This window comes from Strigops habroptila, chromosome 13 (assembly GCF_004027225.2).
Source record: "Strigops habroptila isolate Jane chromosome 13, bStrHab1.2.pri, whole genome shotgun sequence".
NCBI classification, from domain to species: domain Eukaryota; kingdom Metazoa; phylum Chordata; class Aves; order Psittaciformes; family Psittacidae; genus Strigops; species Strigops habroptila.
In genome coordinates this window covers 9,566,277-9,587,059 of record NC_044289.2, presented here as the reverse complement: position 1 = coordinate 9,587,059, position 20,783 = coordinate 9,566,277, and the positions used below count along the sequence as shown (strand labels likewise).

Sequence of the window (20,783 nt, the reverse complement as noted above, 5' to 3'; positions counted from 1 at the left end):
CTCCTCTCAAAACATCATTTCAATGGGAGGTATATTTTATAACCGTACCCAGGGAAGCATTGAGGAACTGGATTACATGCTGTTTGTTTGGCTTCTGGCCTTTTCCTCCGAGGAACTGGTCCATGGGGAGGCAATAGAAATATCTTATTGCCTCTTAGTGTTGCACCAAGGGAATGATTAAAGGAGTTGAACTGACTGAACTGAGGAGAACTTTTACCCAAAGTAATTCCTGGTCTCCCTGGAATGCCTCTTGGGTTTCATTTATTTATTATAAGTAAAGTAGTATCTGCTATCTGTCAGTGACAAGTCTGGTTTAATTTCTGTTAAGCAGACAAAATGTTTAAAAACTTCAATTCCACATTGACCTGTGCTGAGAGATTTCTTCATATTAGCTTAGCAGTGCTCCTGCTTGCAAGACTTGTGAGCGGAAAGAGCACATTTGCCTTACCCTGTGCAAACCAGATGCAACTGGGGCCTGCATGAATGTAACACATCAAATGGTCTTTTGCTTTTATTTCTGTTTTTCAGGTACTTGTTCTGTTTGGTAGAGCAGTGAACATTTTCCCACTTTCCTACCTGCTCAACTTTTTCCGTGATCACAAAATCACCCCCAAAATGATGTTTATCATGTGGTTTAGTGGTAAGTTAAAGCTCAAATTATGGAGAACCTGAAAAAATGTTGTGTCTTTTTCATTGCATGGGCAACTCTGGGAGGAACCAGTTTTCTGTCTGTGGAGCAAAACTCAACTGAGCATTTGCCTGCTCTCAAACTGAAGTGCAATGGATAAGTTCTCTTCCCCCTTTGTGCTAGAGGGCTATGCAGTGGTGATCCCCACTGAAGCTTTTCTGCAAGCAGTCTGCTTTTCTTTCTAGGTCTAGCAACTTCACATTTTGAACAACAGTATCTGAAGAGTTTAGACTCGTTTTAGGGTGGTAACCAAATGGTAGATGAATGAGCATGGTAGGACTGTAAAAATCTTTCAAAGATAGGGAATTCCTGTTAGTTTATCAGGGTGCTGAGGATCAATGTACCTGTTGATTCACCCTTCATTGATTTGCTGTTCTCTGATAAGGTTTACGTGGAGCAATTCCCTATGCCCTCAGCCTCCATTTGGGCTTGGAACCAATAGAGAAGCGGCAACTCATTGGGACAACAACAATCATCATAGTATTGTTCACCATTCTGCTGCTGGGTGGAGGAACCATGCCCCTCATCAGGCTGATTGACATTGAGGACTCCAAAGCGCGCAAGAGGAACAAGAAGGACATCAATCTTAGCAAGACTGAGAAGATGGTTTGTTTGGGTTTTTTATTCAGAGGATCTCTGATTTTCATTGTACTAAAAAGGAGAATGAAAGCAGTGCAAAAAGCCAAGGTGGTGGGACAAAGCCAAGCGATATAATTTTAACATATCCCAAAGACAGAGCTTGAGTAGTGTTTACACAAAATAACTGTTTGGACAAAGGGAAGAGAGAGAGTCTCTTAACTCAGCCTAATTATAACTTGAGCCACACAAATTAAAGTAACCCCTGCAAAAGTGTAAAGCAGATGATAGAGGATTGAGTCATATACAGAGGGAAAGTAGCTAGTACAGCGTGAGTCATGAATTAATCATAAAAGGCAGATGGAAATTCGAAAAAGCCAAAGCAAAGGCCATGAGAAGGTGGTATCAACAGCACCTCTCTGACTGGCTTTTATGTTAAAGCAGTTTCTGTCTGAGCAAGAGTACTGGAGAAAACTAACAGCCAGTCTGAAACCTCACGTGCAAAAGACTGGAATACATGAGGTATCCCAGGGCATTTGCCTGTTTTTCCCCAAACCATAGAACAATACACACAGGGTATTGTTCTGTAGGATCTGAAGAACAGCTCCTTCTGGCATGAGGTTTCAAAAAGCTTGCAGTCTTCAGAACTACCTTACTCTGTCCATGCAGGGAGGTGTGTATAGGAAGAGCACAGGGATAGCGAGCGTTCTGACACAGGGCTTGTTTTCAGTAAAACAATGACGTTAGTGTGGCTTGCTGGACAAAATCATTGTTCAGCTCACAAGAGAAAACCTGCACACTAGAAATCTGTTCTCAGCAGTAGTAGCAATACAAAACATGGAACATGTGAGGTCTTTTACCTTTCAGCATGAAAAGGGAAGCTCAGTGGCTCTGGGAATCAACAGCTGGACAGATTCATATAGCTATAAGCCCTGGTAGGCTGAAGTGATAATTTCCATGTTTTTCCAGCATGGGAATTGTTTGTAAGAAGGGAGAGCACAGAGCAGGGGGCTGAGCAAGCCAAGGGGATGACTGCAACATTTCTCATGTTACTCTAATATTTTTGATCTTTCCAGGGAAACACCATAGAATCTGAACATTTATCAGAGCTCACAGAGGAGGAATATGAAGCCCAGTACATAAAACGCCAGGACCTCAAAGGGTTTATGTGGCTTGACGCCAAGTATTTGAACCCTTTCTTTACCAGAAGACTCACACAAGAAGTAAGTTTTTCTTGTTTTCTAGAAGAAAACCTGTGGTAGAGTTGGTTGTCATTTCTCTCTGTACCACTCAAGGCTCATAGTGTAGCTGTGCAACTTGTACATTAGGAGGAGTGAACCATCTAATATATTACTCGTGCATATGTAGAGCAGCTGTAATGAAAAGCTGCACTGTGAAATTGCAGGTTGGATTAAATGAGCATTTCTCAGGGCTACCACAGTTAAACTTTAAAACGTGTATGGATTTATTGCCTTTAATCTTGCGGAGTGCCATGAACAGTATCAGGAGTTACTAGTTATTACTGTTGCTAGAAAAAGCTGCAGCCACTTACACGGAGTTTTTCAAGTGCTGTCATGCAAAGTTCCTGCCTTTTACTGTAGATGATCCTGTGAATTCTGGAGCTGGGATTTGTCTGCAGAGTGCAGTTTATTTCTGGGAAAGACACACCAGCATTGCAGCCTTCACCTTTGAGACTTCTTCACTGGGACACTAAGACTTTGAAGCTGTAAATGCAAAATGACACCTGACTGAACATGTAACTTAACACGGGGTGGCTCTGAGAGGTGTAAATACTCTGCCATTTTCGCTCCCATGCCTCAGAAACCTGGGACTCCTTAGCCACATTGGTTTGGGGGTTTTTTTCCACAGTTTTTCCAGTTTGCCATGAATTAAGCATTTTTGCTGTGGAGTTGATAAATTTGTGTAAAGTGTGCACATTCCATCATCCTAGACTTGCCAAACATACTATTTTTCCTTTTGTTTTGTACCTTTCTTTTCAAAAGAACACTTTCAGCACTTTCCTACAAAAGCTAAAGACATATTTTGCAAAACCAAAAAGGAATCATGAAACCAGAGTAAGCATCTGATTCATAGTTGGTAGCCAAAAGCACAGGCTGCCATCCAGATTGCAACCAAAGGCTAGAAATGTAAGTACATGAATCACCAGAGCAGGCCACAAGCATCCCACTGGTCCTGGCAACATGAAGAGAGTCAGAGCCAGGCCATCCAGACAGCATCAGAGTTGTTGAAACCCACAGAGCAGGACTGACTAGAAAATACAGGTATAAAAATACCTGTCATCAAAAATATCATCTGTGGAAATAATCACTGACTGAACACTTGATAAGTATTTTCTAGTAGGAAACAGAATTGCTTTGCCTGCCTAGAGACCAGGAGTGGATTGTTTCCTAAGGAATAAATTAGACCAGTCTTTCTCTTTTGCTCTAAGACACAAGTAGCACTGTAGCTAAGTAACAAACTCTTCTGGTTTGCTTTTGCCTTAGGACTTGCATCATGGGCGCATACAGATGAAAACCCTCACAAACAAGTGGTATGAAGAGGTACGACAAGGACCCTCAGGATCTGAAGATGATGAGCAAGAGCTGCTATAGAACACCAGGCAGGAGTGCAGTGAGTTTAGATCATTAGAAAGAGGGTTTAAGGATCAAGAGTCTGGCTGCACAAAAGCTGAGAATGAACTTTCCAATTTCAGACATGTCTTGTGCTACATGTTTAGGTATAAAACCACAGATCTACTGTGCTTTTGATAGTACTTGTCAGTGATGGAAACCATAAGCATCAGACACCGGAGTGAATGAAGAACCTTTGATTCAAATTTTGCAGCATAGCAAATTTAATGCAGCCTATTGAAAAGCAGGAACATCTGCCATGAAATGATGATATTGTTTAATGGGAGGATCTTCTTCCTATTATGAAATCTGCTGTAAACATATGCTGAAGAACAGAGCCACGTATGACTCTGCAAAACAGAATGAATTGCACTTTACTTTTTTTATATATATATGTGTATATATTCATTCACAGCATGGAGAATCTTGACAGTTTATACTGTGAATGTTTCAGCACTAGTAAGGGAATCTGACTGGAATAAATCTATAATTTATGGGATTTGCACATTATGGATCTGGAGAAGATGTATACCTTGGCAAAAGGCATACATTGCACATACAAGAAAGCACCTCTGGGAACTGGTGGTTTTGTCCTTTTAAGTTCTTGATTTCTATTTTATGGGATTTCTTTCTTTTTTTATACTGACGTATCAAACCCACAGAACTGATTATAGCATGGTTTGGGAAGCGGGGGTTTGTGTGACATAGTACAGCACTGCCTTTGATATTGGAGGTTTAATGTCTTTTCTCTTTGGCTAAAGCCAGTTGCAGTTGAGTTTCTGTAATTGGCAGTAGCTCCTTGCTGGCACTTTGGCTTCAAGTCTTAGAAAACAGCAGCTTTTATTTTGCCTAATTCATGAAGTATCTCTAACTCTCCAGAACCCACTAGCGGAATGTTTTTAAGTTCTAGTGGAAGCAAAAGCAGTGTGCACATGAGGAAGAATAGTCTGTAAGATCTAATCCAGGTACAAAGATATTGCACATTGCTGAAGCAGCCTCAGTTGGGAAGTGCCAAATAGCTTTCATTAAATTGTTGTTTGTTAATAGGGTTTTTCTCTGCTTACACTGTTTCAAAGCCAGCAGTATCATTTCACTTCTACATGGCCTAGTCCATAGAGTTGTGTGCACCTAAACAGACCCACAGTGTTGGCTGCACATTTGCCATGGTTACACACACAGCAGTTTGCTCTCGCTGCCAACCCAAATCCCTCATTAGGCATTTACATATTCACTGTCAAAATGTGAATCGTAGTTCTGCATGTAAATCTGACATGCCAAGAGCACATGTTTGCTTCTGAGAGTGAGACATATTTTTGGTCTGGTTTTGCTACTAAGGTTTGTAGTCAACTGCTTGCCACTGGGAAAAATAAAAGTTCAAGAATGTATTTAGAATGCTAAACCTGCGTTGTCTGAGCTGTTTTCACAGTAACACATCTTGCTACAGGACTTCCTTCTTCCCTTTCCCCATCCCATTTGTTTGAAGAACTTAATCCCAGAGCTGAAAACATGCACTGGTGGGAATGGGCCATGAACTCAGCTTCTGGTGTTGCCCAGAAAGCAGTTGGTGCTTGCTTTATCCTTAGGAGAGGGTCTGTGTAAAACTCAGGCTTTTTCTTCACCTGTCATGGCAACAGTAGACTTCATTACATTCTAGTTTCCCCACCAGCCTAACTGGGTTTCTCAACAGGAGCACTTCAGCCCAGGAGCTGCTGGAAGGGCTCTGGGAGCTTCCCTTGTCACTGGAAGGTTTACATTGATCTATCTGCTATTGCACTGGGCTCCGTGTTATGCCTCAGTCATGCTGAAATATAAATTAGCCTCCAATTTCTGTTGTTATTCCGGTGAAATGGGTCACCTGAGAAATGGATGGAGGCACGTCCCCATAGAGCAGCTCTTTGGCGACTCCAGGAGGGCAGATTGAGCGTTTCCTGCCCTCTCCTGGCCATTGGTGGTAGTGCTCCGGCATCTAATGAGCCGTGTTCGGGGCGTGATTCTACACATGAAACTGAAGCAATTAACTGATACGGCTGGAACTAATGAAATCCCTTTGCAGCAATTACAGTGACGACGTTTCTGATGGTTTAATTTAAAAGCAACTATCCTAAAACTTAATAAAATATTACATTTGTCAAAATTCGAATTAAGACAGCTTTGTTCTCTCTCAAAAGATGCACCAACCCTCCTTATTTTGGTACCGGTACAAGTTTTTACCATAGTGACCAATTTTCATATTCATTTATCAATACATTGACTTCTCTGTGTCAGTCATTTCACTTTGGATTTATTCACTTCAAGTTATATGCTCAGAAAATCAAAACTCTTGTCTCCTTACTGCCTTGCAGTTACTTTAGAGAGTTTCCTATTTTACCAGGCCAGTATTAAACTCTAATCCTCTTCCCACAAGTACCAGCAGCCTCATCCTAACTTGGTGCCATCTACAGATCTGTGCAAGAGTATAGCTGATTTTATTATGCTCCCTTAAAAGCAGAGCCACCAGGAAGTACAATGGATGCTACTAATTACAGAACCCTGATGTTCTGTCAGACAGCGGCTGTTCCTCCTGATGACCAAGGCCCCGTGCAAAGGAGAAGCGGGGGGAACCCAAAGACACCAAGAAGTTATTTTCCCACCTCTTCAGCCCATCCTGTTCCCCAAACCAACAGGGGCTTTCACCAGGTTTCACACCACAGCTCAAGGACAGCAAACACTCACTGCTGTGTCATCACTGCCAGCTCACAGGCACGATCTGTGCCTCAGTTTCCCCACTAGTCGAGATGCACTCTGCAAAGCCAACGAGCAGCCCTCTGAGCCGCTTGGTTTGGGAGCTGCTAAAGCTACAGTCAGACTGGCCAGGCTGAGGGCAGCCCCTGTGCCAGGTAGGCTGGGATGCTGCTGCCTGCCCCATCCCTGGCATCCCCATCGGGAGAGCTGCTCTGAGCATGGTCCAGGCTTGGTCCAGCACCCGCCACCCCTCCCTGTGCAGGGCTGAGAGCTCCCAGGTCTCATCCACAAGAGACGGCAGAGAATGTGATGTGACTCCAGCAGGTACCTACTGCACACACATCACTGCTCCTGTCCCGTCCAGAGTGACATATCTGGGGGCACCCCACGTCCCGATACAGCTGTCACAGTCACAGATGGAACAATCCTTACCATAGGTCTGCTTTACTTTCAACCTGCACCATCTCTGAGCCCCACCTCTGCCCCGCCTGCCCGAGAGCTGGACCCTCGCCCCAGCCTGCTCGTGTTTCACCAGCCGAACACAAACACCTCCAGCTCCCCCTGCCTCGGTTTCATCATGATGAAGATGTTATTTTTAACTCAACCACACCAAGAGACATTTAGTTTAAACATTAAAGCACCTACAGGCTGTTTCTACAGCCTGGTCTAAAAGCTGCCATAGGAGGACCAAAAGCAATGGACATGATCTGCCATGCAGGAGATGAACTTTGGAGAGAAAGACCAGGGCTCTGATCTTTGCTTGTTAAACACCCTTCTCCTCTCCCAAGTGACTGTGCAGCCTGCAGGCCAGGTCACCCACCCGAGAGGGGAGATTTCCACCCATGGGGCTGCATTTAGAGGTCAATGGCACAAACTGTGGCTGAGGAATGCTGTTTGGGAAGAATGAGCCACAGGAGGTAACACAGCCAGAACACAAGACACGAGAGGGGAGGGTGCACTGTCAGCTTTGTGCAGCCGATGACTTTGGAAGTGCAAAAGGTTTGGATGCAAGGAGTTGCTAGCTCAGACTGCACTGTCAGTAACTATACACTGTTTATGTGTATAGATCAATGGAGCATACACGTCTGCACCTGCCTCAGCAGCTTCAACCTCAAGAGGCCAATTGAGCTTGGAATATGACGGCTGTGTGAAAATAAAGCCATCACTGGTAAAAGGCACAAATGTTCTTGCTTAGCCAGCACCAAGTGTGAAATACAGTGACTGCAGCACCCCTGCCCAGGCACCAAACCCAAACCAGCCCTAGCTTGTTCCCCGCACCAGGGCCAGGCTCCACTGAACAGCCACACAGCCCTGCAGCCCCCAAGCCCCTTCCCACCCGCTCAGAGCTGGTGACAAGGCTGCAGCAGCACCAAAAGCTAAAGGAATCAGTTCTCATACCCAGTAACCATCCCAAACCCTGCCCCTGCCCACCAGAGCAGTCAACACAGACCTACCTCAGCCCCGAGGGCAAAGCCACATCCTCCTCACAGCCTCAGCCTCACCACCACAGGAGCTGCCCCTGGTGGTGGGCTCTTGTCTCCATGCAATTGGTGGCACCTGATGGCACTATTCCCAGCTGGGGACACTGATTGCATCAGCACCAGCTGTGCCATGCCCCAAAGAGGGCTCCAGCCTGGCAGGCAGGAGGACCTGGGTTATAGCAGCCCCAGGTCATGCTGGGGAGAGCCCCTGGACCTCCTGGAGTTGATGAAAATGATTGTGATTTGCAAAGTGCCTGCCTGCACTCCCCAGCAGCAGGGGTGTCTCTATGAATGTAGATTAAAGCCCACCCAGTGTTGCATGATTCAATGTTGGCCATTCTGTCGCCAAACTACAGATGAAGATTCTGATCTGGGGTTTTCCTGCAGTAATAAAGGACTGGGGGGATTTGCAGGTTATTTCTTTTCCTGTCTCCAGGTGATTTCGGGACCGCAGTATTTTTCAGGCAGCAGGGGACAAAGCAGCTGGTAACCAAAGCAGGGACCTGATGCTGCATCAGTGGCTGGACCACGCCATGAACCTGAGCCCATCACAGCCCGAAGCCCCAGCCTGGCCGGGGTCACATCACAGGGTGGCCTTGCCCTGAGAGGCCCCAGGAGATGGCAGCAGCTCGTTGTATCCGTGCCCTACCGTGGGAGATCAGCCCTTGGCCACCTTTCTGGAAGCTCCTGTTCCCCCAGGGCAGCAATGGGCAGCAGGTACAGCCAGGCTTGGCTGAGGAAGGAGAGTTTGCTGGCCCAAAGTCCCCATAGCCCAACCGATGTGCCATGCTCTGTCTCTGTGGCCGCTCACCCACAGCACCAGCGCTCCCATCCTGACCACGCGCAGCAGCAGGCACAGCTGCAGTATTCCCATTTATCCCGGAGCGCAGCCGCTAGCACATGATTGAGCCAAGTCAAACGCCAGTCTTGCACGAGTGAGTTTACTTTAAAATGTACAATATCTGGAATGCGATGACCAGTGAGCAGTGATTCTGAGTGATTCCCTCATGTGCTGGAGTGCCTGGGATGGGGCACCCCCACCTGCGGGTGGGAAGGGCAGTGACCTGCACCCTCACTGAGAACCCTGTCCTCCCTCCTGATATTAATATCTTTCTGTGCAGTGTTTTGCAGATACTGCCCATCTTGGGGCTGGGTGCGGGTTCTTGCATAGCAGGAATAGGGAGCAAAGGCAGAAGCATCGCTCCCTGCATGGCCCTTCAGTTACTACTTGGTTCTTGGGCATAAACCCTGCCCCGACCACCTGCAGGTATCACACATAGACAAAACCACCTCGAGACAATGCAGGAGCACCCCAAAGGTACCACGACCCTCTCGTCACAGGGAAACTGCCAGTTAAAGTGGCTCAGTGGAAATGACCAAGGGACGGAAGCAAGTGCGTGACTGCTGTGTGCTAATGAGAGCTGTGCAGCAGCAGCTGGTGATGATGGCACACACAGGGGAAGCAAGGGCAGGACCCAGCACCCTTCGCTGGGTGCTGCTGCAGGCAGTAACCGCCTTCCCCACCGCAGAGCTCACACTGGCTCCATTGCCACCTACGCTGGAATTGGGCCATAACATCGAAACCCAAAACCCTCCGTATTCTTCATGCTTAGGTTTAAGTTTGTAGTTTAAATGAATCTGCCGTTGCCCACCCAGAGCATCCCCTCCCTTCTGTGTTTCTGCACACCCTGCAGCTAGTGGGTCTTCTGTGACGTGCTGTGAGTCCTTGGAAGAGAGGAGGCTGCTGTGTCTGTGCTAAGAAAAGGCAGTGATAGATCCTGGTTCTGGAGCAATGGCTAAAAATAGCACTATTGGTGTCTGGAGGGAGGAGGGAGAGCTCAGGGTCAGCGGACAGGCAGAGCGGGCAGGCAGAGCACAGCCCCTGATGGCATCGGGGCAGTGGCTGCTTCCCAGCTCTCCATGTGGACAATGGGTCACTATTCCCGTTTAGCACATTTGATGCTGCAGCCCTGGCGATGGGTTTTGCTGTTTTGCTCTTCAGAATCACAGAATGGTTCTGGTTGGAAAGGAACTTAAGATGACCCAGTTCCAACGTCCTGCCACAGGCAAGGACACATCACACTAGACCATGTCACCCAAGGGCCTGTCCTTAAACCAGAGACAATGTAAAGCGCTCCCGCGAGTAACTGCCTGGGTGCTGGTGGGCAGCACGCTTCCCACCTCTGCTGCTGACTCTTCTCATCACCTTGAATGCATTTGTTGGGGCATAACCAGCCTCTCTCAGCACCCCAGCTGTGCTGTTCAGCCCCTGCAAAGCAAAATCAGCTCCTGCCGTGCCCAGGGCAGGGCACATGGGCAGCTTGGAGCTGGGGGTGTGATGGGGAGCCCCCAAGCTCAGCCCCAAGTGAGCTTTGCTGCAGGGCTGCCAGCGCGTTACTGGAGAGAGGCTCCTGCAAGCCTGCCACAGTGTGGGGATGTTTCGGTTGATGGCTTCGCTTCTTGGTCCTTTTCATCCCAGACTCTTCCCATGGGTGCGCTGCCCACCCTGATCGCCGGATGCTGACTATGATCCCATGGGATGCTGCTCTGAAGGCAGCTGCTCCCTGCACAGCAGTGCAGATGGCAGGAGCTGCCCCATCCTCATCCCAACCACTGGGGGACACCCTCCAGCCACTGCCCCGTCTCCAGGATGGTGCTTGTCCACAGATCTGCAATTCCCTGGGAATTACATGACCTGGGACTGCTATTACTCACACCAGGATTATTTCAACCCCAAACCTTACTCTAAAGACAAGCTCCCATTTCAATCTATAGGATGGTGGTTGATTTGCATTCAAATTGAGGGAGTGGGGTTAGGCAGCCTGCACAGAGTAATCTCTAGAGAGGTATATCAAGATGCTTCATAATCCCGAGTGAGGTAGCTGAGCAGTGCAGTCCTGCTCCCCATTGGGAAAGGACATGGTCAGCAGGGGCTGCAGGACCTGGCGCTGGAGGTAGGACACCTCTCAGGCCCTCCCCGCCAGGCACAGTTTCTTAAGACAACCAAGTTCCTACTTGGTCATCAGAGCACCAGGAGGGAGAAACAAAGGCCAAGGGCCCAGAGAGCAAGTCACAGGAGAAATTGCTCCCTGGACTTGCACCCTGGGCAGGCTTCAGGCACTGGGAGTCTGGTATTTTGTTTGGTTTTTGTAAGTGCAAAGGTTAGGCTCAGGGTTGCAAGAGCCAGACCAGAGCAGGAGGCAAGGGTGGTCTTAGATGTCACTTCATCTGCAGAACATGATGGGGGCCCATTGGGTACGTAGGAGAGAGAAACATCGGGTTTAGGTTTGTCTTCCAGCGCGCTGGCGGGACACAGTGGGGCATGGCCAGGCTCAGAGAAGGTCTTTCATGATATCCGATGGCAGAGCTTCTCCCACCACGTTCACAGCGCTCAGGCCCGACCTTCTCCGTGTGACAAGCACCATCACCTGCACCGTCCTCTTCAGCCGTGGCTGGCACGCAGCCCCATCAGCCAGCATGGCCAGGGGAGCGCAGCGGGGCGAGGAGCCGGGCGCCTGCGCGGGCTTGTGGCACTTGGGGTAGTTACTGAAGCACTCAAAGGTGTCGTTGCAGTTCCTGCAAGCCCCAGGGTGGCCCCCAAAGCCTGGGGATGGGAAGGGCTGGAGCGCAGCGCTGGGGCAGCAGCAGCAGAGCAGGGTACGCATGGCCTGGAAGAGCACCACATCCTTGGAGAGGAACTTGTGGAAGTTGGGCTTGAAGAGCAGGTACACCAGGGGGTTGTAGAGCGTCGAGGACTTGGCAAAGACGGCTGACAGCACGAAGGCAAGCGCTGGCACTTGGCTGGCGTCACCCAGCACTGCCCACAGGGCAACGACAGCGTAAGGGGTCCAGGCAGCCAGGAACCCCAGGCACACGGCAACGCTCAGCTGGAACAGAAGGAGATGGAGATGGTGGTGCCATGAGCCTCCTGTGGCACTTACGGGGTGCTGAACCCCCCAAAACTCAGCCATGTGCAACGAGACCCCGAGCAGTCAGTCGCATCCCAGGGGAAAGGAGCTGACCCTTCTGGACCCATTCCACTGGAGCATCGGTGTGTCACACATCAGGGCAGTGACTCAGCATTGCCCAGTGTGGTGCATAAATCTGTGCTCACTTCAGGCAACTCGCACCCTGTCCCACCTGGGAAACTTGGGAATTTCCTCAGCCCGATGGGTGTCAGATGGGTACAAAGCACCCAGGGGCCCGGCTGGGACCAGGCCAGCTTGGGAGCAGCAGCCCTTTGGAGCACTCAACATCCCTCCATCAATCTGTGTGCCAGTGTGCAGACCAACCGAGAGGCTCTGGAAATGGGCCATGCTCAGACCCCCTCCTCTAAGCAGACACGAACACCTCCTTCAAGGCCAGGTTTGCAAGCTGCTTTCTTTTGTATTTGGGGTTTTTTTAAAGGATATCCGCTTTTTTTTTTTTGGCATACCCTTGTTAATTTATAGTATTAGCTTGCAGTCTGGGGAACAATGACTCATCAAGCTCCTTTTACGATCTTTCCCAGTGTAATTTAAAATGAAAACTCCTCCATCTGATGGCTTTAAATGAGAAGAAATATGTTATTACTGACACAAACACCTGGAGAAGGGGTCCCGTCACATTCACCTGCTCATGGAGTGCTGGGCTGGAGACACCCCCAGACCCCGCAGCACCCCGAGCCCTCCCCTACCTTCACGACCAGGCTGTGCACGCTGTGGGCTCTGCGCTGGGGGGATGTGTGCTGCCGCACGGCTCTCCGGGACACCCGCACCCTCCAGAGGATCAGCGAGTAGGAGACGAGGATGAGGAGGCAGGGGAGAAGGTAGCAGAAGATGAAGAGGGCGAGGATGTAGAGCGTGGCCTCCCTGCTCGAGGCTTTCCACATGATGCAGCAGGCTGTCCCATAGGGCTCGGGGCCATAGCTGCCCCACTCGGCCAAGGGGGCTGTGGCAAACATGAGGGCATATGCCCAGATGCACAGCAGCAGCACTCCGGCGTGGCAGGGAGAGAACTTGTTGCCTATGACAGAGGGATAAGGATGAGGATGGGTTCCCATGGGCAAAGGGGAGCAGAAAGTGGAGTTTGTGACCCTGAGCTGCCCAGGCACCGGAGATGAGGCCAACTGCCATGGGACATGGACAGAGCCACTGAGCAGGAGCAGGCAGAGCCATGCCAATGCTCACCCAAGCGCTCCGGGGTGCACAGGTATCCCCCCAGCCCCTTGGGGTGGCCAGAACAAGGAGCCAAGAGAAAGATAAAGGGTTTGCCACAATCCACTCAGGATTGAGGACCAGCGGTGCAGCCTCTCTCAGCTTGCAGAGGAATTGCTGGACGTCGTGTGGCTGCTGGTGGCATGTGGGGGGACATAGAATCATAGAATCAACCAGGTTGGAAATGACCTTTAAGATCATCAAATCCAACCATTAGCACAGGACTACGAAGACCACCTAAACCATGTCACGGAGGGCCTCATCTACATGGTGTGTGAACACTTCTAGGGATGGTGACTCCACCACGGCCCTGGGCAGCCTGTTCCAATGCCTTACCACCCGTGGCCCTGTGGGCAGCTGGGAGGGGGGGCTGCCTGGCTGCAGTAGCCTGGTCTGCTCAGCACCATCCCAGACACTGTCATTGGAAGGACCTTTTCCTCTCTGGCAGACTGAAATCCTGAGGGAGGAGGGGTTTCTTCCTTTTTGTCCCATCCCCTGTCAAATCTAAAACTGCCTGATCCTCTAAAAGCTCAGTATAAAGTTCTGTATCTCCAGCCGTACATAGGAGTAACATTTTCTTTGAAACCAAGCAATTAAAAACACATTGAAATTAGTCATTTCCTCATGGAAAATGGGCAGGGGTGTCACCGGGACATAAACTCAATGTACCAGGCTGCCAATTGCCAGCTAATCTAGAGCAGAACCTGCGCAGGGAAAAGCCACTGTACCTGGGCTGCCTTTTAGCAGCCCACTTTTATCTTTATCTTTCCTTCCACCTTTTTAGTGATCTCCTGAGCTGTTGTGCTGGCACATAACCGAGGTGCCTGTGCTCCAGCATCATCCTTGAGGCGCTGTGAGCTGCTGCACAAAGCAGGTTGGTGGTTGGCAACAGCCACAGGCTCAGGGCAGTCAGCCATGGGAGAGGGGTGAGGATGTACCCTGGGGGCTGATCTGCAAATCAAACTGTCATCTTTGATCTCACATTTTAGTTCTAATTTTGGCCTTCAATCCAAAGTCTATACATGCTAGATGGAGGATTAGCAGCTGAGCTGAGGAAATTAAGAAGCAGCTCCAAATAGGAAGAGCTGTAAATGTGTAGGGGACATCCCTGGGTCCCCTCGCTCCCTCAGGTGCTCTCTGCAGTGCATGCCCTCTCCAAAGAGCTGCTTAGAGCTGCAAACATCACATTAGCTCTGCAGAGGAAGTCCTGGTAAAAACAGGGCTACAGAAGTGAGCTGCAACACTGCAAACCCAGCCCTCCTGCATTAATTATATCAGTGAATTAAATACATTTGGCCTACGGCTCTCCCACCAGTGACAAGGGAAAGCAGCTCTTCTTGCAGTGCCAGAGCTTGTGGCTTCCCAGAGGCAGAGTCTGCTCTAGCCTAAGCTAAAGTCTGATGTGTTGGAGCATGTCCAGACAAAGGCAACGGAGCTGGTGAAGGGCCTGAAGCACAAGTGTGATGAGGAGTGGCTGAGGGACCTGGAGCTGTTTAGCCTGGAGAAAAGGAGACTCAGGGGAGACCTCCTCACTCTCTACAACTACCTGAAAGGTAACAAGCAATAGGATAAGAGGAAATGGCCTCCAGTTATGCTGGGGGAAGTTGAGATTGGACATTAGGAAGCATTGGAACAGGCTGTTCAGGTATTTAAGAGCTGTGTAGATGTGGAAGAGACATGGTTTAATGGTGGACTCGACAGTGCTGGGTTAATGGTTGGACTTGATGCTCTTAAAGGTCTTTTCCAACCTAAACTTTCCTATGACCCTGTGTATTGACTGGGAATAGGCTGCCCTGGGGCAGAGTCTTCCCAGAAGAGGTGGATCTGGCCCATCAAACACAATGGGTTATGTTAACAGAGAGGGGTATAAGCATAGCTCAGATAACACACCCAGCACTTACCATATGCTGGGTAACAGACCTTCAGGCAGCAAACCGTGCTGAGCACCGTCAGGCTGCTGAGGCTGCACAGCCCGAACAGGACCCCGCAGAAGGCATAGAGGGTGCAGACCGCCTGGTTGAACAGCCACCTGCAAGGGGAAGCCTGTGGTAACCCCAGCCCTGCCCCTTCGCCCAGGGCGATGGCTGGCAGCCCCTGCCACTCCCTGGATGGGGATGTTCCTCCCGGTCCCTGCTCTGAAGGAAGGCTGGGTATTTCCCAGCTGCCGGTCCCACACTGGCAAAGCTGGCCCCACATAGGGTGGCTGCAACAGATTGCACGGATACCAGCAACCAATTGCCCCAAAAAGGGGCATGATCTTGCCCTAATTTGTTCCCTGAGCATCCCAGTGACAAGCACAGATGGAGCCAGGGGTGTGGGAGTGCTGTGATGCATGCCAGTGCACACCGCTGCAGTGCTCACGCCGCATAGGTGCCAGCTCAGAAACCCACCACCAAATTCCATTTCCAGCAGTGGTAAACCAAAGGGACAGGGAACAGCAAAGCACCCTGCTGTGGGATGGATGTCTGTGAGGTTACACAGTGCCCCAGTGCCACCAGACTGACCCCTTGCATCCATCCACAATCAGGGCTCTTTGGCAGTACAGAGCTGCTTCCACAAGGTACCTGTGTGCAAAGAAGGATGAGGTGGCCAAGGGGAAGAGCGTCACCGTCATGCTCAGGTCACTGATGGCCAGGTTGACTATGAAGAACTCAGCAGGCTTCAGCATGGACCTTTTCCGATAGGCCACCAGCAGGAGCAGCGAGTTCCCAGAGAGGGACACGATGCCTGTGGAGAAGGCAGAGGAACAGTGCTGTGTGTAACAGAGCCGGGAAAGAAGCCAGGATCATCTTGAGATGTTTGGAAGCAAACACCGGAGATGTCTACAGAGGGTGGAAAGGGCTCCAGGCTTCCCCATCTGGAGTGGACTGAGCAGGGGAGCCCATGGGACCTGCAGAGCTCTGTGAGCACATCTGGAGCTGCTTTACATTGAATTTGATCCCTTCCCCTTCCTGAGGTCCTACAGAGGCGTTTGGTAGGAGGGCAGTGACGGGATGAGACTGCAGTGGGCTCCGGGTGCAGGATCTGGCCTAAGTCACTTCTTTCAGCTGGAAGGAGCCAGGGGGGCACTTCCTTCCAGCTAGATAAATAATGGGAGCTTTGTGTGATTTCTCTTCTGATGTGAGGCCAGGGACCTGGGCCCCTTTGCCTGTTTAATTTCTTCCTGGCAATGTCACTCCTGTGAGTCTGTGTTGTCCAATATCGCGGTAACAAAATAAACAACAAGAAAGGCATTATGAAGATGAAGGAAAATCCAGACTAAACAAAAGGAGGCTCTTTGTTTGCTATTCATGTATTTAAAACAACAGCAGTGATTAACATTTTATAACAAGGGCTTTCTCGCCTTTTTTTACTATGTAATTGTGCTTTCATTGAAAAGAGGTTTCATTGTCCTCAGAAGGGGAATCTTTGCTGCTCTTGGGATGGGTTGGGTGGGATGAGAGTTTCTCCCTAGTGGATTAGACTGTAAATTAAACACCATGGTGAGAACCAGCTCCCAAAGCCACTGAAGTTCTCCTCAGGAACAGGATTCCCACACAGGACCTGGCCAAATCCAGAGCTTTGGAGGCTCTGGGATTGCTGGAGGGTAGAGCACTGAGATGTTTGTCCTTCTTCCCAGCCTCACGAGGCTTTTTTTCCCACAGAGCTAGTCTCACATTTGTACTAAGTACATTTTAGTAGCTGTACTAACACTTAGGAGCTGTAGGTGCCTAGAGGACTGCTCGTGGTCCCAGTGATATGAGCGTCCCTTGGGTTCCCCATCCTCTCAGGCATGAAAAACTCTTGGGAGACAAAATGCTCAGGGCTAAGAAAACTGGAAGGCTTTTCTTTGCCCATTGTTCTCTTCTGGCCCACACCAACCATGCCCAGGATACCTCAAAGCACATCCTAGCCCCCAGCTTTGCCTGCTGGCTATTCAATGCCACTAACTCCAAATCACAGGACCTTCACCAGCACCTTCTGCTGGAAGCAAGGATGAGCTTGAGGTCCGAATCACCTTCAATATGCGAAGGGCTATTTTGATTATGCTGCTAATGACTGAACATTTCTGGAAGCATCAGCGACTACAAAAGGCTTGACTGTCTCTGGCAGGCACCTGGGCTTCCCACAGCAGGGACTCAGGTATAACAAGTTGTCTTTCCTTACCAAAGACCAAATAGAGCGTGCCAAAAATCAGGTCTTCTCTCTCTGATAAGGTGGAGATGAACACTGAGGTGTTGGACTCATTTCCCATCTGCAAAACAAGATACAAATACACGTGAGAGTGAATGTTGGCTAACGAAGGAGCGCTCGGCTTCTGAGGGCAGCTCTGTGACATGCTCCTGGCACTGCACTACAACGGAGCCAGCAGCACACAACCCCCATGGCCCCACCACTGCGGGAGGTGGCTTTGTTAATGCTGCACTGACCGAACCGGATGGGCAGGGGGCTGATAACAGGATCAGGCTGTAATCTCACTTGACTACTGCTCCTTCAGTTACAGATCTTACTGATTAGCATTAGCCTTTGGGTCTAAATCTTCTCTGCAAGTCTCAGCCATGTGCTGACTGCAGCAGACACTGTGTGTTTGCACATGAGGCCCGGCTGTTCAGAGCTGGAGGCTTCATGATCTGCAAAGTCCCCATCTCCTCCAGGCTTGTGCGGTCCTTCATGTGCCTCCACCATCCCTGTGTCCACATCAGCGAGAGACGGACTCTCTTTGGCCCACTCTCTTTGCGATATGGCCAGGACCTGTTCATGTGCCATCCCAGCATCACCTAATTGCCTCTACTGTGAGATGTGCACTCTGTGTGTGGAAGGGCCATGCAGACAATGGGACTTGCAACAAGCTGCTTATCAAACCCCGGGGCCCAGGAGACCCCACAGCTGGGGCCAAAAAGGAATTGTCACCCCAATCATCACTGCTCCTGCCTGGACCTTCCTTCTTCAGTTGTAACTAAATGTGATCCCTGCTGTGCAGTGCAGGCGGTGAAGAACTTGAGGGTGAACACATGTATTAATACAAAAAGAATAGTAGTAAAAAGTCATTCCCTTTCTCGGGGTGCCTGACTCAATCATGGAGTTTTATCGGTCTAATTAGTTTCCTGTTATTTTGTGCAGCTGAGCCAAAGGTTCCCCAGTGCTCAGGAAGTTAATAGGGGGTAGTAGAGCAGAACAGCAGACGTGTTTCAGGATATTCACTCCCTTCACTGATAACAAATAAATGGAAAAATATTGTGTTCAGGTAAAATAAAGAAGATGGGGCAAGAGAAAATAATGGTTTAATTATATGTTTCAATAGCTCTTAGCTTGCTTGCTGGGATGTTTAATGCATGCAGTATTCCTGACTTCTTCCTCAAGGTCCCTACCTGCAGGCTGCAGGAGAACTGAGAACAGCCCTGCCAGGGAGCAGGGGCAGCCACAGCTCAGTTTAACCCTCACACATGCCAACAGGCTGCTTATTCCTGCCCCATCACCTCATCTTCACAGGGACATGCTGTGAGCTGGAACAGGGAACTTATGGGCCTTATGGGGAGGTGGTGAATAACAAACAATATCCCAGCAGATTCCCACCTGGACTCTAAGTGCTGTGAGGTGGTTTGGGAGCTATCACACGGACCAAGAGCCATGGGAGATGGAACCTGAGCTCTGCTGACGTGGACTTCACAGAGCAATTACCCTTGTTACCTGTACCCACATGAAAATGCCCACCTCTCATCCAAGGCTGCATTCAGATAGATGGAGCTACTTAGAGCAATGAGTAAATTAGCTTACAGTGTAAACACATTTTAAGACACTAATTGGTGTTCAACTGCCAAGCGATCCTGCCAATAGTTCTTTGTTCTCTGTGTTACTGGCCCATACAGCCAAATACATATGGACCATGGTTCCTCTGCCCTCCTTCATGGCTTTCTTGGGTTAGGTGGGCACACAACCTATGGCATGTTTACAGCTCATGTAGTCCCCCTTGCTACTTTTCAGTGAGCCTATCTCAAGCATCTGATGTTGAGCAATCAAATAGTTTTATGGCTGGTGCCTACATACCATGAGTATGATGGAGTTGTCCCTGCAGACCAGGCAGGATACTGGTTAATTCTTTTGTTAATGGGAGCTGCAATGGTCATCCATGATTCTCAATTCACTTTGTTGAACTTCGGGCCTCTCTGGATGGTTCCTGCTCCTCTTGTGAACAGAGGTGGTGGAAAGCAAGAGAACTGGTCTGTGCAGAGCAGTCCTGGCCAGTGTGTGCTCACAGAAAGAGGTGTCATGCACTGAAGACAGAAGGAGCAACAGCAAGCCAGGTTTCGCCTTGCTCGCTCTAGTAGACATGGCCAAAGCCTTGTGCTGCTGGAAGACTCCCACATCCCTGAGACATGTTTTGCCCACATTACTGGTTTGACAGCTTGATGCAAATGTGATTTTAAATTAAGCTCCATTTACATCCTTCTGCTAAACTGACAGAGGTGCTCAGGAAGCTGTGCACGCTCACCTCCTTCCCCAACTCATTTACTGCCTTTCAGTAATGAGAAAGAAGTACTGAAGTGTTTTGAAATGCCCCATCCTCCTGCCCGGGTCTGGAAAGTCTGGTCTGTGGCACTGTACGGACATTGTGAAGGCAAACACACACAGGTTGTCTAACCACTTCTGTCTGGGTTTCCTAGTACAAAAGAGCTTCCTGCCATGATCTTTCCCTTTGGAGCAATGACCACCACACCTGCAATTTTTCCAGTCTTTTGTTGTGCAAAACAAAGCATTTATTTAACAACAGCATGTGCTTTACTATGAAACTGAACTCCAGCTATTATCTACCAGCTTAGAAGAGGTTGCTAGCCCTTGGGGTTTGATATGCAAGCACCTATGGGAAAAAGCACCAAGCAGTGTGATTGCCCAGGCAGGCTGACAGCCACACAGCTAGTTTGTACTCGAACATACCAAACATCTCCTGTCCTGTTACCAGTATGTACAAACGCAGCACCGCAACTTCACATGCACCATATTTTGCACACACAGTTCGATGTTTGGCGATTTAATTCATTACCTTTTAATAACTGCTAAATGCCTGCTAAAATATGTAAGGAAAATATTAACAATTGCATTTTAGAGATTTCCCACTTTACATAATACAGTGCTGGTGTCAGAGCAACAACTTGACTTGGAGGACTTCTTGCCAGCCCAGCAAACACTTCTTAGATGCACACTGATCTGCTTTTCCATACGCTTTCCTGGCTGGTGAACATTGCTCTCTTAGTTCTGCTTTGGCACTGGGGTGCCACACATTTGAATGCCCTCATTTATAAGATATACTTCATGGGCATCAACTTGCTTTCCTTAGCTGACATAACTCACAAGGTGCTTGCTTTACATCCCCCTATCCTCTCTCTATTCATCTCATGGGGTCGCAGCACAGAGAACCAAGCCCTGTCAGCGTGGCCCCACAGCAGCAGATGCTGCTTGTGAGAAGTCACTGTAACCATGAGCCACTCGCTTGGGCTTTCCAGCTGCTCCATGCAAA

At 49.3% G+C, this 20,783-nt stretch overlaps 2 protein-coding genes across 10 annotated transcripts in view; one reads left to right on the top strand and one right to left on the bottom strand.

The window, feature by feature from the left end:
• SLC9A8 (solute carrier family 9 member A8) overlaps positions 1-5,293 on the top strand; it is a 28,378-nt gene extending 23,085 nt beyond the window's left edge. For all 5 annotated transcript variants that reach the window (XM_030502542.1, XM_030502541.1, XM_030502544.1 and 2 more), the window contains 4 exons: positions 529-640; positions 1,074-1,294; positions 2,341-2,487; positions 3,769-5,293. In XM_030502542.1, coding sequence (XP_030358402.1) covers positions 529-640; positions 1,074-1,294; positions 2,341-2,487; positions 3,769-3,876 — 588 coding nt within the window. In that variant the 3' untranslated portion in view covers positions 3,877-5,293. The remainder of the gene's footprint in view (positions 1-528; positions 641-1,073; positions 1,295-2,340; positions 2,488-3,768) is intronic.
• A 3,725-nt stretch (positions 5,294-9,018) lies between these two features.
• Positions 9,019-20,783, bottom strand: part of LOC115614988 (opsin-5-like) — a 30,523-nt gene continuing 18,758 nt past the window's right edge. For 2 of the 5 annotated variants that reach the window (XM_030502554.1, XM_030502553.1), the window contains exons 3-7: positions 17,438-17,525; positions 15,856-16,018; positions 15,193-15,320; positions 12,772-13,100; positions 9,019-11,983 (exon numbers count right to left, since the gene is read on the bottom strand). In XM_030502554.1, coding sequence (XP_030358414.1) covers positions 11,429-11,983; positions 12,772-13,100; positions 15,193-15,320; positions 15,856-16,018; positions 17,438-17,525 — 1,263 coding nt within the window. In that variant the 3' untranslated portion in view covers positions 9,019-11,428. Of the gene's footprint in view, positions 11,984-12,771; positions 13,101-15,192; positions 15,321-15,855; positions 16,019-17,437; positions 17,921-19,315; positions 19,739-19,760; positions 19,779-20,783 lie in introns of those variants that run through there. The other 3 variants (XM_030502552.1, XM_030502551.1, XM_030502550.1) reach the window with 3 other exon arrangements.